Source organism: Rana temporaria, chromosome 4 (assembly GCF_905171775.1).
Source record: "Rana temporaria chromosome 4, aRanTem1.1, whole genome shotgun sequence".
NCBI classification, from domain to species: Eukaryota; Metazoa; Chordata; class Amphibia; order Anura; family Ranidae; genus Rana; species Rana temporaria.
In genome coordinates this window covers 423,614,737-423,633,418 of record NC_053492.1, presented here as the reverse complement: position 1 = coordinate 423,633,418, position 18,682 = coordinate 423,614,737, and the positions used below count along the sequence as shown (strand labels likewise).

Here is an 18,682-nt window from a genome sequence, read left to right as displayed (position 1 = left end):
GGATTCTTGCCATATCTGTAGAGTAAAAATCCCATGTCAGTGAGGATAAAGGTGAACATGCAAGACTTAAACAAATTGATGATCACCTTTTATAGCCCAAAAAGCACACAAGTAATACAGGTATCTACAAAGCTACAGTAGTGAGCAGTGGTGTCACCCTGCTGGCTATGCAGTGAGACAGGAGAGTCGGAATTACAAGATGGTTGAACAAATTTACAACTATTCTGATAGATTAAATAGTTCCCATATATTAATTCCAACTGCATGTTTAGGTGTTCCCGTTTTACTTTAATGTTTCTTCTATTTTCTGGTAGATGGCTGTAGAGCCCCCTATGGGTTTGAAGGGGAAACTGCTGCAGACGTTTGACAATAGTGGAACTGGACTGATAACGGAGAAGATGTTTGAGAAGGAGAACCATGGACAGCCCTGGAAAAAGCTGCTCTTCAGTCTATGCCTCTTCCACTCTGTGTTAAATGAGAGGCGAAAATACGGGGCACTGGGCTGGAATATTCCCTACGAGTTTACTTCTTCTGACCTGGAGGTCTGTACTCTCTCCTTTTTGTATACACATAACTTAGAGTACTGTAAACTGCATTTGTTTTCTGTAATGCCTCGTACACACGATCGCGATTTCCGACGAGAAAAATTTGCTTTTTTTTTCAGCAGGAAAACGTCTGAAACTTGTCTTGCATACACACGGTCACACTAATCTTGGACGTCAAGAACGCAGTGACGTACGACGAGCCGAGATCAATGAAGTTCAATAGGCAGTTTGGCTCTTCTGCTTGATTCTGAGCATTCACGTTTTTTTTTTCGTCGTAATTGCATTCAGACGATCGCGATTCCCGATAGGAATTTTTCCTGTCACGAAAATTGAGATCCTGCTCTCAATCTTTTCTTGGCCGGAATTCTCACAGAAAAAGTGCGATGGAGCATACACACGGTCAGAATTTGCGACAAAAAGCTCACATCGCACTTTTCTCTTTGGGAATTGCGGGTGTGTGTACGAGGCACAAGTATTCTGTATGTGTTGCCCATATTAGCCAATCAGACATTACTCGGGGGTCGCTTATAAATAAGTAACAGTGATGTAAACAAACATGTGGAACATCTGGGATAATATGTTATCCAACCAATGGGAGGAGTATGTACTCTTACCGGAAATGGTGGACTCGAATGTCAATGACAACGAGTCAATCAAGCAAGGTTGCCCGAATCGGCAGGTCTCTAGAATGATTGAAGAAACCCAGGGAACTCTAAAAGCGACTCCAGAGGATCATGTAGGTAACCGCCAAGCTGAAATTCAGATGACCAAACTGGACAGCCAAAGAACTCTCATCTGGGAGGGTATGAAAAGTAAAAATGCCTCCATATAGTGTAGGTCAAAATATGGGTTTTTATCTAAAAAATCAACATACATGGATAAAAATTTAATCACAGAATAAAAGCAATGTAGAGAGCAATAAGCCAACAGCAACAACATTGGTTATACTGCTAGATCACCCAGAGGGGAATGTTTTTTTTATTTTTTCTTAACAAAAGTGGAGTTACACTTTAAAGTTATCATGTTAATACAGTACAAAAATCAAATAAAAGGCACCCTATAAAAAAACATATTGCATATCACCATCTTGTTTCCCACTGTGAAGCCTCTCCCCGGGGGAAAGGGTGGTGATCAGCACTTTGGGCCGACTGTCAACTGGTTTTGTTGCCGCCCCTCCATGACCCCGTATTATGCCACTGCAGTGTTCTGGACAGTACTACTGAACAGCCAATGAGAAATGTTCTCATCCAGACAGAAATGTGGACACCTGATGTAGTACCCCCCACTTTACATTGATTAGGAAGAGGGGGCGGGGTTAAGAGGTAGTGGGGTGAGTGGTTCCTCGAGATCGAATATTTAAATATGAGGTGTCATGATCACAGTTGTATTTACTCCTGCAGCATGTCTCACCCCCTGTGATGTCAGCATTGTGATTTTATTTGATTGGAGAGACAATGGAGAGCTCATGCAGCCTCTGACAACTTCTGATGACGTAGGAGGTGCCCTATGGTGGGAAAAATCTGTCATGACTCTTCAGTAAGACAAAGCTACAAAACAATGTTGCCATAAATGTTTCCCAAGACCGCACATCAATATAGTGTATCACAAAACAAATGAACATTAAATGGCTTCAGCTGGATCTCCACTCATAAGTAAAGCCCCTCCAACATGTTTCACCCGTATAAGGCTTAATTACTATGATTAACCCATATATGGGTGAAATATGTTAGAGGGGCTTTCTTTATGGGTGGAGAGCCAGCTGAAGCCATTTTGTGATCATTTGTTTTGTGATTCACTATATTGATGTGCGGTCCTGGAAAACATTTGCGGCTGTATGGACTTGACATGCTCTTATCGGTGACCCAGCACCCTGGAGCAGTGCTTGAATTGGCCACTGTACCTGACAGGAGCATATGCACTGCAGCTTTTTATTTATTGATGTTGTCACACAGGAGTGGGAAATACCAGGGACTCTATTGCAGCTTTTGTTAACCACTTGACCTCCGGAAGATTTACCCACCTTCATGAAAAGGCAATTTTTTGCGTGCAACGCTTTACCCAAATAAAATGTATGTTCTTTTTTCACCAAAAAAAATTGAGCTTTCTTTTTGAGGTATTTGATCACCTCTGTAGTTTTTATTTTTTGCACTATAAACAAAAAAAGACCAACAATTTTGAAAAACACAAATTTTTACTTTCTACTATAAAACATATCCAATAAATTTAAAAAAAAAAATCGAATTTCTTCATCAATTTAGACCACTATGTATTCTGCTATATATTTTTGGTAAAAAATCACAATAAGCTTATATTGATTGGTTTGCGCAAAAGTTATAGCATCTACAATCTACAGGATATGTTTATTTATTTGTTTTTTCTAGTAAGGCGGCGATCATGGACTTATAGCGGGACTGCAAAATTGCAGCAGACAAATCGGACACTAAGTGACACTTTTTGAGGACCAGTGACACTAATACAGTGATCAGAGCTAAAAGAAAAATATGCACTATCACTGTACTAATGACATTGGCTGGGAAGGGGTTAACATCAGGGGCGATCAAAGGGTTAACTGTGTGCCTAGCCTGTGCTTTCTCACTGTGTGGAAGGTGCTTTGACTAGGCAAAGGCATTGATCCATGTTGCTACTTTGCAACAACACAGGATCAATACCTTTCCCTACTGACAAAACGGCAATCTGCCTAGTTTACTAGGTAGATCACTGTTCTACCTGTGTACTGTATAATTGGTGGGTACCGGTGGACATGGAGTCCATGGTACCTGCCGCTGGGCTCCCGCTGTGTGTGATCACAGCAGAAGCCGGTCAGCGGTGGTGCCTTAGACCCAGAAGTGTTAGACCACGTACTAGGTACATGATCTGAGAAAATTAGAAGGACATGCCCCTGGGATTGTGTGGATTGGACTATGATAATATGGAATGGCAAACAAGTGTATAAAAAATAGAAATATATTTTATTAGATACAAAAATAAATAAACATATCACAAAAATCGACAGTGATCATAAAAACTAACATGCAATTAGAATTGCCATAGTACAACAGGACAGAACCCCAATGTTGACAAATAAATCAATATACATGGGAGTTAATCCAAAGCCGACATGTTTCGGAGATAAATGGCTGAATTCATTTTACAGCGCATATGGGTAACTCCTTCTTCAGGATTGTGTACAGTTAATTTAGATTTTTTTCTATTTAAGAAAGAGAAAATAGATATTGTGACAGGAAGTCGGGTAAATCTGTGGGTGTTGTCACAGTCGGGACATACATTTCTGCCTTGTTAGACAATACACCAATCATTATTAGGCGTCGGCTGCCAGAAATAGCCAGAAAGGCTAAGAGCCGTTGGAAGACTCCAGCTGTTTAGAGTGAGGCAATTAAAGGCCTCTATAAAGTAGCCCAGAGGATTACCACTAATTGGCTGTGTCACTCCTAAGGCTGTGTGAGTAGGAGAGCAGTGCCAGAAGGTCTTCTGTGAAGGTGAGAAGGGGATTGATTTTTTCTGTGTGAAACAAAATCAAAAGACTATTGTTTGTGCTGTATGACCAGCACTGTCCACCCAGCAGTAGGCTGTGTTAGACTTCATAGGTTCCTGTGTGGAAGGTAGACGCCCAGAGTGGCTAGGATTTATTTTATGTTTGATTTTGTTTATGCTGTTTGGATGCTTGCAATTATTTTCCAGCAAGATGGAAAAATAAACCAAAAACGTTGTTTTCAACCATCTTCGACTGCCAGTCTGTATAAATTCAGTGTGTGGTGAACCCATCCAAGGGGTCACACACCCCGCTACCGAGCTAACCCCTCACAATATATATAACATCCAAGTAATAATAAATACATTAATGTATTTCTTTAAATCTCTCATAGATAGCATGACTTATTTTGATATATTGAGCATCCAGAAAAAAATAAAATAAAAAATGTATATATATGTATACTCACATCTCACAACAGAGAGTTGTATGCATGTAAGAAGACCAAGGTAGGCACCAAGGTAGGATCATTAAGAGAAATTCAGCCCGGATGTCTAGCACATACTGTTAGGGACCATAAACATATCAGTGTTTGGCCCTATTAGAATGGTATTAAAGTAATTGAGCACCAGCGACTCCCACCGGGCAGAACCGAACACAGCCGATCAAGGCTCGCAAGGCTAGCATAGGACAAACCAGCATGTGATCTAAGACAAATAGGAAGGAGAGAAATAATATAAAGTAAACTAAAATGTATCAGATCTCATGGGTCTGTGTAGCCCAATTGAGAAAAGAAAAATTGTTTGTCATATTTAGAGAGCATACCCACCATATTTCCATACCTTAGATTTAAAAGTTCATCTGTGCCCAAATCAAGGCTGTGAAGCAGTGTATAAGCCTCACAGCCATGATTAAATAGAGCACTAAGTGTTGTTGAGCCAATGAATTGGCTTTAAAATTTGCGCCAAGAAAAAGGGGGAAGAAGGATGGGATAAAGGAGAAGCCAATAGTTGCCCGGACCAATAAATGGTTCGGGCTGTTTCACCCATACCTAAAGTTTAGTCACCGCTATCGTCATAGGCCACCCTCGGTCCTCGCAGCGTCCAGCCGCACCGCGCATTGACGTCAGACGTCGACGTGACCGCAAGCACAAGGTGGGCAGGAATGCCTGACAGACTGGAAACCTCAGGACGCATGCGTGCAAAACACTGACGCGTCTCCATGGCAACCACCCAAGACGGATCAGAAGAACCATGGTCCGATGTGAATCGCAGGCATGCGTGCCAAAGAGAGGGACACTCTCAAAAGCCCGAAAATCTCCCTATGCACTCAATGAAGAGTGCTGCCTCGAGCAGACAAAAGTCACCAGAGGCTCCCATGTGCCGGGGAGTCTCGGTCGGCCAGGCAGGGCCGCCCAGTGGTTTGAAGAGACAGAGTGCACAAAAAACATAATTTAAAAAGGAATAAACAAAAAATAATACGTAAAATGTGCAATCAAAAACCAGACATGAGGGCTGGTATTGTAGAGAAATCCCCACAATATCGAGGGCACAGATTCATCATTGTACAAACGGCATGTCGCCATATTGGTCTTTTAGTATCTATGAGTAGAATAAAGAAACATGATGTTAGACAACAGAAGAGAAGCATGTTCAACATACAATACATATGTCTTACAACATACATATACTTTCAGATTATATAATACATTATATACAGTGCTTTAAGTGGGCCAAAAGAGGTGCCGGTACTCTATTAGGCGCCGGTGCCCCCCCCCCCCCCAATACTGAACATGAAAATACCCTTGGATGCGTGTGATGGGCACAGTGGCTGCATTAGATGGGCACAGTGGCGTCAATTGATGGTGGCACAGTGGCTGCGTGTGGTGGCACAGTGGCTGCGTGTGGTGGCACAGTGGCTGCGTGTGATGGCACAGTGGCTGCGTGTAATGGCACAGTGGCTGCGTTTGATGGGCACAGTGGCTGCGTTTGATGGGCACAGTGGCTGCATGTGATGGCACAGTGGCGACAATTGATGACACAGTGGCAGTGTGAGTTGGCACAGTGGCTGCATGTGATGGCACAGTGGCGACAATTGATGGCACTGTGGCTGCGTGTGTTCGCACAGTGGCTGCATGTGATGGCACAGTGGCTGCGTTTGGTGGCACAGTGGCTGCGTGTGATGGGCAGAGTGGCGACAATTGATGGCACAGTGGCTGCGTTTGATGGGCACAGTGGCTGCGTTTGGTGGCACAGTGAGGCTGCAATTAATGGGGGGGTTTTTTAGTTAGAGAAGGCAAGCTCAAAATAACTCAAAAATATTTTTTTCTGCCATTTTTTTATTAAAAAACTGATGGTCACCTCAGTCCAACCCCCCCTCCCTCCAATACAGTCAATTATTTTCTTACTTTCTTCTGTTGCAGTCCTGAGTCCAGGATCCAGACAGTAGCAGCACTAGGAACTGTAGACGCAGGCTGAGCTGAGGCTCCTCGTGACTTGGGCTTCTTTCCTTGCCGCCGACACAGCTCCCTGCGCGAGTCCTCCTCTCACCTCTCACCTCCGGCGTGACATCACGCGGCACACGCCGGGGAATGAACCAACTCTCCTCCATGGGGGGGGGGGGGGTCGAGGAAACGCACAGGACAGGAGTGACAGGACAGAGGAAAGGGAGCCAGGAGCGCACTCGGCAGCAGTGAGTTGGCTCCGGCGGGGCGGCATACAGTTTCTATCGTGACTGCGCTGCCTGTCTGACACACATTCCCGGCCCGCAACTCGACAAGCCCACCGGCTGCGTTCCGGTACTGTAAACCCACGTACTGGGCGCTCGGAGAGGTGCTGGTACTCTCCAGGGCCATTTTTGGAAGTGGCGGTACTGAGTACCGCCGCGTTCCGGCCCAGTTAAAGCACTGATTATATATATATATATCATCACAAGGACAAATATCTTGGATGCAAAGCAATACATATTTACAAAATATGACAGCAATAAGGAAAAAAAAGGGAAAAAAAGGGGGGGGGGGAGGATGAAAATTAATTCTGAAGTTCTGGATCAAAGGTACCTGAGATGTAGCCGGGTAAGAATGGCTTAAAATTAAAGGCTTGATTGAGGCCTGGAGGTGAGGTGGCTTTAGGGTCGAGATCCACCTCAGCTCACGCTGGAGAAGGAGCTTGTCAAAGTCCCCTCCGCGGGAGCTAGGGTGCATTCGGTCCAATACAAGCACCTCAATCTTTGGACAAGAACCGCCATGGGTTTGCGAGACATGTCTACCAAGTGGTAGATCTGGATCATTGTCTTGCATGGTGATAAAGTTTCTGCCATAGTTTTTGAATGGTTTTGCCCACGTAAAAACAATTGCAGCTACAGGTCAGGAGATGTACAACTCCTGTGGTTTGGCAATTGGCATAATGTTTTGGAAAAATCCTCATGCCATTAGGTAAGTAAATATCTTTCTTTGTGTTCATATATTTACAGTAAGTGCAGGCTCCACATTGAAAGTTTTTTTTATTAGATACAAAAATAAATAAACGGGATATTCGGGATGTGATTGGTCAATATTGGAATTGCCGTTCTACTGGCTAAGCTTCATTCTAACAAATTTTCATAGGTACATGATCTGGCACAGAGGGGACGCCCTGCTGCAGTTATATGTGCAGTGGGCAGTCCGCACGTGGTTAAATAACTTAAGGCAAAGCAGGAAGTAGAAGGAAATCCCTGCACAGTGAGGAAATCCTTGGTTTTCACTAGGGTTACCAGAACTAGTGTCCCCACTATTCCTGTTGTGGAGACGACCAAAAATCTGAGATTTTCTTTTACTTCTGATGATAATTGTAAATATGATAAATAGAGAGGGTAAATCTCCCTAATGGTGGCACAGGCAGCATTGAAAATGAGACAGGGGTTCTAACCCCCCTTCACTCTATCCAAAACTAAAAATGACAATGGACATCTTGTTAATATAAAGCTATATTATGTGTAATATAACACTAGCTTTGTTTGCAGGTCTCTATACAGATGTTGGCGATGCTCACTGAGGGTCGCAGTGAGATTCCCTGGAAGGCTCTCCATTACCTGACCGGGGAGGTGGTGTATGGAGGCCGTGTTACAGATCTTTGGGACCGCCGGTGTCTCCTCAGCATCCTGGACACCTTCTGTAATCCGGCCGTGTTACATGATGGTTATTCCTTCTCCGAGGACAAGGTAATCTCAACAGTTCATAAAGGCTGCATGGAATAGTCTCTATTCATCCAGATATGGAAGAGCTAATAGTTTGGTTCCAAAAATGTGCAAAATAAATAAATAAAGATACACATGTTAGCGAAATTAGGCTGTACGCAGAGCACACAGCCAGATATCGTGTCTCTAACAATAACACATTTCGTCTCAATGATATAATGCAGCTTAGTTAAAAATTCACTCACCATTCATTCGCTTTCCCATTCATTCAAATCAAGAAACATCACCGCACTGCTCTGTTCTCATCTCAGCATCCCAGCATCACTTCCCGCTGAGAGCCTTACGGCTCCTTTTTATTAAAATCCCCCCAGGAAGTGATGTCACCATCACAAGAAGATGTTAACAGGAAATGATGTAAAAGCAATGTCGGCTCCACCTAAGCAAGCTGACAATACAAGGATATCCCTTCCAACAGGGTTATTTAAATACATACAATACATGAATACAACACAATACAATGATGGCCAAAGTCTTATCCGGGCAGGGAAAACTTGTATGCTCTTAGCAAACAAAGCCGTATTGCTTTAAACATGGACGCCTTCCCTGACTCTGAAACGCTCATAAGCTCTCATATTGCCACTGAGAGGAATCCTTATTTTGCGCTATTCCATAGAACAGGGCATATTCAGATTATACTAATCTGTGGAAGGGAGGAACTTGGTGTGATACACCCAGAGGCCCCAAAGGAAGGGCCTACCTCATCCAGTCAAGCTGGCTTCAGCAACCTAGAAGTTCCTGCCCTGTCACCTCTGGCCACCATTGGGCCAGAGCTCTGTGCTGTCCTTGGAGAATTTGTTACAAAATGTCAGAGTCCGTCCTATGTACTCTCCTATACAGAGACTTCTATGACAAGCACCTTAAACACTTGCTGTGCAGAAGTTAAAAGAGTTAGAGATATGGGGCATTGGGACTCAGAACTTCCCCTCTGATGGCTTTGAGGAGAAATGGCAACTGTTCCCACCCAGAAAACACAGAGAGGGACCGGTCTACACTTCACAGCATCCAGAGTCACTTATCCACCAGTACCCAGTGAGCGACCGTGCGGAGGACCAGGGGCCTCGTGTTACAGAGAGACTGAAAACTGAAGGGAAGTTCCGGACTGAGGAAACCGGCGAGGCAAGGTCTCATTTTGTGAGAAGGCATTTGCCTACCAGCATAGTTAACTGGGTCGCAGGAGTGTGGTTTTTATAGTTCCACCTGCACTTTCTGGCGTCTGCAAGTAGGGACACATTGCCCTTGGGAGTGATACAAGGACTTGGGAGAACTAGCATTTTTTACCACAAGTGCATCAAGTGATTATTCTTTTTTCTTCACCCTGTCCATTGGAGTACAAATAGATAAGGGCACCAACTGAGCTAGGAGAAGATTAACTGACATTTAAAGGAACAGTCACTGGTCTTCTCTACTCTTCACTCAGAAGTGCTACGACCGGACACACACCAGTTTAACTGTTCACTAGAGGGAGCTTACAGTTGTGAATTTATGTGTTTGGTATAACTGTTTGCATCACTTTGTTGCTTTGCTGTTTTGGGGCGAGTTGTGTGGGACTTGGTGGAGAGGTGTCCCAGTGCTGATGTCATTGCATTGAGCGATTCCTCCACCATACACTCACTCAGGTCTGACCCCCAGGTCATGTTATTTGGGTCTGATGACAAAGAAATCCTGAACCAGTTGTTTCTCACTGACTTTCACAGGGAGCTGTGTGTAGTCAATATTATCTATGTAACCATTGTTTTATTTTTATGCCAAGTAAACACCTTACCACTAGTTAAGCTATATCTTGTGTGGGACTCTGTCTATTGCAACTGTGTGGCATGCGACCAACACCAAGGTAATAATATTTAACTACATTTATTATTGTGTGGTAGCATTGTGGTGCCCTATTGTCATTCGGGTTCCACAATCATATTATTGTCCAGTTGTGACAAGGGGGGATCAAGCCAAACTCCAGAGGTTGACAGGCAGAGTTCAGGCCCAAAATTATCCAGCAGCTCCTACTGGGGTAGTGCTACACGTGGGGGCTCGTCCAGGATTTGTTGTTACTGACTGCAACTCAAGTAAGCTGTTCATCGGGGGCCTATACTACAGAGGGCTTTGGACTGTGTTATTTTTCTGGAAAAAGAGGGGTTAAAATTTGTGGATCACTTGGGCTGTGGGAGGAGCCAAGAAAGCAAGAAAGCCCACGAGCTATGTGACTGAAGGAACAAGTAGGAGGAGTTCCCGCCTGCTTGCCGCGTGAGACGCCGCATGTGTGTCCAACACTCGGAGAGAATCGGAACACCACCATGTCTTCAGTTCTGTCAATGCAGTCTGCTATGGTGCCCAAGATGTTTCCCATGGGTACCGCTACAAGTGCCATGCTGCCGGGAACTGTGCTGACGGATACTGGCATTCGTCTGAAACCGCATGGGCGGTCCGTACTGTACACAATTGGAGATGTGGGAGCATTGGGTATGCTGTGCAACAGGTGCGAAGGACTGGCTATTCACCCCCGTCCATTTGTTCGGTGTCTACGTTGCGGGGAGTACCTTTTTGCTGTGGAGCAACCCACCATGCCACCTCGTGCTTACAGAGTGGACTGGGCCTCGGGCAATGTGTCAGAGGAAGTTTCTGGATATAATCCAGTGGCTAGGCCTACGCTTGCCACATCTGCTATCGTGAGTGTTCCCGAGGGGAAAGTCGCTGTTACTTCTGTGAAAGGGTCATCAGCAGATATCGCCGCTGGTGTTACCTCAACTTTTTCTACTCCCGCTGCACCTGCCCAAAGGAATGTTGGATACGTGAAAGCCTCCCGCGGCCACGATCGAGGCCTACCCCAAGGACCTACCCGAACCGGACCCAAAGGAAAGTCTGATTCCTGAGAAGTCCACGACAGGAACAGGTGAGAGATCGGGGAAAAACATGCCTGGGACTGTATGTAACTAATTAACGGCGGAAGAGCTGGGGGATTGGGAGATAGAGTCCCTGTCAGATGTCTCCGGAGATGATGATTTATTTGAGACTATGTCACAAGAGCTGTTATGGACAAACAGTGATGATGTTGTTTCGGCCTTTACTCTTTCTGATTACACAGCTATGGACACAGGGAAGACATCACCTAGTGTAGAACCCCCAGTTACTACTAATGAGATCCTGGCCAGAGGTACCAGTTTGTTTGGGTCGGGAAAGCTGTCTGGTAATACTAGGGTTGTCCCGATACCGATACTAGTATCAGTATCGGGACCGATACTGAGCATCAGGAGTGGGCCAGGAGTTTCTGGGGCCTACTGGTCCAGGGATGGTCCTGTGTTGTGTTCTCTGTGGGAAGAAGCCAAACAATTGAGGATTCAATTAGAGGACGCATCCTGGGCAATCTACCACACAGTGCTGCGGCTGGATGAAAGATCCTGGTACTGTGTGGCTGTGTCTTTGGAACTTTTGCAAAGTGTGTGTGTGGTTACACGGTCCTGTGAAAGAGGACTGTGCAACGACTCGACGGCACTCATCAAGTCTGTGGCAGAGACTTTTAAACGAGCTTCGCACCGGCTGCTAGGTCAGTGAGAGAGGCCTATCCGGTGGTTGCTGAATCCAGTGTGGAAACGGATTGTTCTCTGGATCCAAGAATGTACCCGTGATCCGCAAAGCAGGGTACCTTAATCTCCTCTAACCCTCCATCCCTCTGACTGAGCTTGTTTAATAAAACCTTGGAAAAAGAGACTAATAGCTAGATTCAGGTAGCTGTGTGTATCTTTGAGGCGGCGTAGCGTATCGTATTTACGATACGCCGCCGTAAGTAAGTGAGGCAAGTGCTGTATTCACAAAGCACTTGCCTCCTAAGTTACGGCGGCGTATCGTAAATGGGGCCGGCGTAAGTGCGCCTAATTCAAATGAGGATGAGGGGGTGTGTTTTATGTAAACCCGACGTGATTGACGTTTTTTACGAACGGCGCATGCGCCGTCCGTGTACATATCCCAGTGTGCATTGCTCCAAAGTATGCCGCAAGGACGTATTGGTTTCGACGTGAACGTAAATTACGTCCAGCCCCACTTACGGACGACTTACGCAAACAACGTAAAATTTTCAAATTTCGACGCCATACTTAACATTGGCTAGGCCAGCTATTTGTTGGAATAACTTTACGCCGGAAAACGCCTTACGTAAACGACGTATCTTTACTGCGACGGGCGCACGTACGTTCGTGGATCGGCATATCTAGTCATTCGCATATTCTACGCCGAACTCAACAGAAGCGCCACCTAGCGGCCAGCGTAAATATTGCACCCTTAGATAGGACGGCGTAGGAGACTTACGCCGCTCATATCTTAGCCTAATTTAAGCGTATCTGATTTCCAGAATACGCTTAAATTTAGGACGGCGCAGATTCAGAGTTACATCGGCGTATCTACTGATACGCCGGCGTAAAGCTTTCTGAATCCAGCTATAAGTGTTGGTGCAGACCTTTGTGAATAACTCTTCAAGGAGGACCCCTAAGATGAACGTAGTGAGGTAACGACAGGCCCAAATTCAAACCAGCAGCTCCTACGGGGGTGGTGCTACAGAAATGTAAGCATAAAGAAAAAGCAGTATAAATGTATGCTGACATTCTCAGGACAATACATTGCTAAGAGGGAGTTGGCTGCAATAAACACCATTTTCTTAGTAACACTGAGATCACACTCGCTGGGAAGTAGAGATAAAGACTGACAGATTTGTGCTAGTATCAACACAGGCCTTTTATACTGCATGCTCAACCACGGTGATGTAATCCCTCTGTCAGTGAAGTGAGTCATTGTTCTCTGTTCAGACTCTACTCCTTGTCTGCTGCCCTAGACTATCAGTAGGGGATGTAGCTCAGTGGTAGAGCGCATGCTTTGCATGTATGAGGCCCCGGGTTCAATCCCCGGCATCTCCACTTTATTGTTTGTCAAAACATTTTTGTTTTTTGCAACCATTCTATGATACATTTAATTCAAGGTACCAAATAAAGGCTTTCTTAACGACATTTTAATGTACAAAAATACTTTATTTTTGCAACAAAAATCTTTGCATTGTTATAGCAATAATTATATTAACAGATTTCTTGACTTTTCTGCATTTTGTAAATTTCAATCTAGATGATAATCAAATGTGTCACCCGTAGTCTGTATTTTAGAAACATATTTAAACAAAAAAAGTTAAATAGTATATTGTATATTGGCATTGTATTGTAACAACTGTTGATGATCAGCTAATTTTAATCATTGATAATAATAATAAATAAAAACATTGATTTTGAACATGCTAGACATAGAAATGCGTGTGTGTGTGTGTGTTTTTAAGTGACAGCTTTTTGTTTTATTTTATTTTTATTTATGAATTTTCACAGGTGCAGTTGGGGTATTTGGTATCAAGGGCGGTCATATACCAATTACCAACAGCTTTATAGACATAGAAATGGCTTGCTCATTAAAATAAAATAATACATTATTTAAATAATATTTATTGTGAATATGCTGGACATAGAGATGACATGCTTGTCAAAATAATAATAATCTGAATAATAACAATAATAATAATAAATAACATTTATTGTGAATGCGCTCGATATAGAACATTCCATGCTCATCAAAATAATAATAAATTATTTAAATAATATTTATTGTGAATATATGCTGGACATAGAAATGACATGCTTGTCAAAATGATAATAATTAGAATAATAATAACAATAATAATAATAAATAAGAATTATTGTGAATATGCTCGATATAGACATTCCATGCTCATCAAAATAATAGTAATAAATAAATTAAATAATATTTATTGTGAATATGCTGGACATAGACATTCCATGCTCATCAAAATTATATAATAACAACAACATCATATTAAATCAATGTAACCTTTTTGGTCCAGTACAGGCCATAATGTGCATACTGTAGATATAAACCCTAATTGAAATACATTTAGATTAATAAAGAACTGAGTCATAAATAATTGCAATTTTTAGTAAAAATACGTGTTTTTGCCTTTTTTCATCCTTTGTTGCATCATAGTGCTGCTGATCTCTTGCAGCCTCATTACAGAGACCAGGGCTTACGACGGCGCAACGCAATTTACGCAGTCGTAAGTCCTAATCTGGGCCGTCGTATCTATGCGACTGATTCTTAGAATCAGTTACGCATAGATAAGCATTAGATCCGACAGGCGTAAGGCTCTTACGCTGTCGGATCTTAAATGCAATTTTTTTTGTTCGCCGCTAGGTGTCGCCGACGTCGTTTTCCCCGTCGAGTATGCAAATTAGCAAAATACGCGAATTCCCGAACGTACACGCGGTCGACGCAGTGAAGTTACAACGTTTACGTAAGATTTGCGACGCGTAAAGTTGCCCCTGCTATATGAGGGGCAACCAATGTTAAGTATGGCTGTCGTTCCCGCGTTGAAATTTGAAAATGTACGTAGTTTGCGTAAGTCGTCCGTGAATAGGGCTGGATGCCATTTACGTTCTCGTCGAAACCAATGATGTCCTTGCGACGTCATTTAGCGCAATGCACGTTGGGAAATTTTAGGGGCGGCGCATGCGCAGTACGTTCGGCGCGGGAACGCGCCTAATTTAAATGCTCTACGCCCCCCTACCCGGCTCATTTGAATTACGCGGGTTTGCGCCGGAGGATTTACGCTACGCCGCCGCAACTTTACAGGCAAGTTCCTTGTGAATAAAGCACTTGCCTGTAAAACTTGCGGCGGCGTAACGTAAATGACATACGTTACGCCGCCGCTGCTTTACGCCCATCTACGAGAATCTGGGCCCTTCTGTCTACATGCACTCCAGCGGGTGGCTCAATGGCATTTCTCATTGAAGCTTTCCTGATAGTGAACTGGCAATGCCTGTGTATTGTATTGAAAGCCCATATGACAGGGTAACAATACAGGAGTATGATTAGGAGACAGGGACAGAGCATTACTCTTTGACAAGAAGTACCTACACAAGGAACTTCATGGCAGGATCAATGGGGATTATGGACCTTTGAAGTTACATTACATGTTAAAGCTTATACAAGATTTTAGTGATTGGGTTTATACTGTACTTTAACAGATGTGTCTGTTTCCAGGTATACCGGACCATAGTGGATAATGCCACTCTATGGGAGTGCCGAGATTATATCAGCTCTCTCCCGGACACAGACACCCCTCAGATCTTTGGGATGCACCCCGACGCAGAAAGAGCGTTCCTTACCTCTCAGGCACAGCTCTTCACAGACACTATTGTCAGTATGCAACCGAGAATCAGCGCAGAATATATAACAGTCAGGTTCGTATTCACTAAAGGCTGACTAGTATAATACATGAAGAGCTATTCTATAAATGGGAAACTTCTTTGTCCTCTATGGCAAGACAGAAATAAAAACAATTTAGTAGAGAGGGATCATACTGCAGCAAATCCCCACAATGAAAGAAACAAAAGGCCAGCACTGGCATCATCCAAGTAATTGCTCTGGTTAAGGAGGAGGGTAAGGAATACCTACGTTCTGGACATTCGACCCTGATTGCATAGGGCCCTAAGCACAAATACTACTTGGTACAGCCCCTTCCAGCCGCAGCATATTTTAGCCTGCCATAGACTTTGACTAGCTACAGGCAGCAGGGCTGGACACTGCACCTATACCTCCTAGGTGGACTCAAATATCAGGATTGGACTCACATGGACTAAACACTGACTGTTACATTATCTAGGAATGGGGGAGAGTCTGATGAGTCACAAGATTCTCTGCAGCATTCACAGATTATGTTATATGTGGTAAAAAATTATCTAAAAAGTTTTCTAAATCGACAAGTGAGGAGGGGGCGGGTCCTCGTCAGAAGCTATTTTCACAGAGGTTCACCCAAAGATATTAACTACCTACAAGCTGGAACTTCAGATAATGGGGCACCCCTGTAGTGCAGTTTTCCCCATTATTCAGTTGCCTTTACAGTGTGGTATATACAGGGGAGGACTGGCAGCCTTAGGCCTGGGGGACAAGTCCAGTCAAGTGGCCCATAGAGCGTGGAAAAGTGATGGATCGAGGAAAACAGTCTAAGATTTTTCATGATCACAAGAGTCCGCACAGAGGCCCCCCTTACATCAGAGTCCGCACAGACCCCATATACATCAGATCTGATGTAAGGGGTGTTCTGGGAAACTTGATTCAAGGGTTCATGCTGTGGACTATTGTGTAAAGAGGGTCTCTGCTCACCAAAGCCTGCCCCCCTCCCCCTCCCCTTTAAAAAAGTCCACAGAGCACCCCTTTTTATACACTGGGAGGCAGGAGAGACTAGAAAGGGTGAGCTTACCAGGATGGAGATTGAGGTGCAGACAGGCTGTCTGATGCTTTTTTGGGTTCAAACTTCCTGTCTAGTGCCCACACATGCCCAGGGAGTGTGGGCAGGGCAGACTCAGAAGAAGGAGGAGGAGCAGATGAGCTCTATCTCTCCTCGTGTCTGTGCAGAGAGAGAAGGGGATGTCAGCACTGGTGTGCGCTGAGGCTGAGCTATGTGTGAGACGAGACATAGCTCAGCTCTGCAGCCATCTACCTTGGAGCTGACACAGGCACGGCTGCACAGTGGGAGGTGAGCAGCGGCCGTGACCTGTGTTAACAGAGCAGCAGCAGGCATATTCCTGCTCTGCAAAAACAGCATTTGGTAGTGGCGGACGGTGGCTGTGGATAGTGTCACCAGCCCTCCCCTGGGTATATACGTCATTACAGTTCATAAGCTATAGAGCAAAAAAATTAAAAAAAAGATTAAAAGCTGAATATATATAAATTATACAATGGCCACAAAGAATTTGTGGCGCACTTTGTGTGCTCCAAATGCCGTTACAGACCCAGATATTACCTTGTAAACGTGAAAATTACTTCATCACTGTGCTGTACATGGTCTGTGCAGAGATCAGAGCTGTGGGAGGGGCACAGAAGGCTCCTCCCACCACAGGCTGCCTGCAGAGGACTACAGGAGGGGGCGGAGACCAGACCAGTCATCCTGCTCAAAGAGAGCAGCAGTGACCGGTCTTTATTACAAGAAGCTCCTGCACAGAGGGTTGAGTTTCACACTGGATTACTGCACAGATCTGGAAGAAATACACAAAACACTCCAAGATTCAAGTAAGAATTCATATGTCTCTTGTATTTAGACAATACACCAATCAGTTGTAAACTTATGACCTCTGACAGGTAAAGTGAATAACATTGATTATCTGGTTACAATGGCACCTAAAAGTGGGTGGGATATATATTAGGCAGCAAGTGAATGTGTTGTCCCTGAAGTCGATGTGTTGAAAGCGGCTGTCTCAACTCCTCCTCTCAAAAGCTTTCCACCTTCATGTGAGCGAGCTTACATGGTGGAAAGCTTTTGCGAGCGCGCTCCCGTGATACAGCGGCGGGCATAGTTGCCGACTGTATCACTCGGGCCCGCCCCCCGGCGCGCCGCATCATTCGCTGTGATTGACAGAAGCGCCAGCCAATGGCTGCGCTGCTATCAATTTGTCCAGCCTAGCCAATCAACGGCCAGGCTGGGAACTGAAGAGTGAACGCGCACCGGACTTTCGAGGGGATGTTCCGTCGGATGTTTTTTCACCTTAATGCATAGGTTGCATTAAGGTGAAAAAACATCATTTACCTTTACAACCCCTTTTAAGCAGATGGGAACTGGTGTAATTTGAGTTTATATATCCGCTGTGTTGATTTAGCTAATGGTGTGCACTGTCCAGCAGAGGTGACAGCAGCCGGGATGAGATGGTTCTGCACTTGGCCTCCAGTATCCTCAGCAGACTTCCAGTGACAGTGGAAGGAAGGACAGAGCAGGACAAGGCAGCAGCTACATCAGAGAAGGCCATGACTGTCAACAGCTTGTTCACTGATCCTGCTTGGGAAAGACTTGTGAAATCAATGGAAGGTATGATATGCAACTTAAGTCCCTTTCGCTTAAAAGAAACCTGTGCATTGGCCAGAGACAGAGAGGAGCAGCAAAGCACAGTCACTGTGCAGCACTACCAAATAGAAAACTAGAGCCTCTATATGTAATGGGTCAATATGGAAATAAATAACTGTGTAGCAGTAAAAAAAAAAAAAAAAAAAGCAGTGATGCATAATAACCAATTAGATTTTCAGTTTATTTTATTCAGATTAATAAAAGATGATTTCTAAATTTGGTTGTTTAGATTCCTCAAGTGCACTTTGCTTTTTGTGATACTGAATTAGATGAATGTCACGATTGTTCAACATTTGTGTATCTGTGATTTATTGTCCTTGGCTGTATGTCTTACTTAAAGCGGTAGTTCACCCTCACTTACATCATTTTTCCATCGAGACAGGCATTGTAGCGCGAGCTACAGTATGCCTGTCCCGATTTTTTTACCCCCGTACTCACTGTGTACCTGTACGATAAAGATTTCGGCTCCCGCGGGGAATGGGCGTGCCT

The 18,682-nt window shown here is 44.3% G+C and overlaps 1 protein-coding gene and 1 non-coding gene across 2 annotated transcripts in view; both read left to right on the top strand.

Annotated features, from left to right (window-relative positions):
• DNAH14 (dynein axonemal heavy chain 14) overlaps positions 1–18,682 on the top strand; it is a 340,790-nt gene that overhangs the window by 305,206 nt on the left and 16,902 nt on the right. Inside the window, 4 exon segments of the mRNA XM_040347836.1 lie at positions 315–542; positions 8,035–8,232; positions 15,340–15,539; positions 17,976–18,157. Of these exon segments, the coding sequence (XP_040203770.1) occupies positions 315–542; positions 8,035–8,232; positions 15,340–15,539; positions 17,976–18,157 (808 nt within the window).
• TRNAA-UGC lies at positions 13,089–13,160 on the top strand. Its single transcript has one exon. It is a non-coding gene; the product is annotated as a tRNA-Ala (tRNA).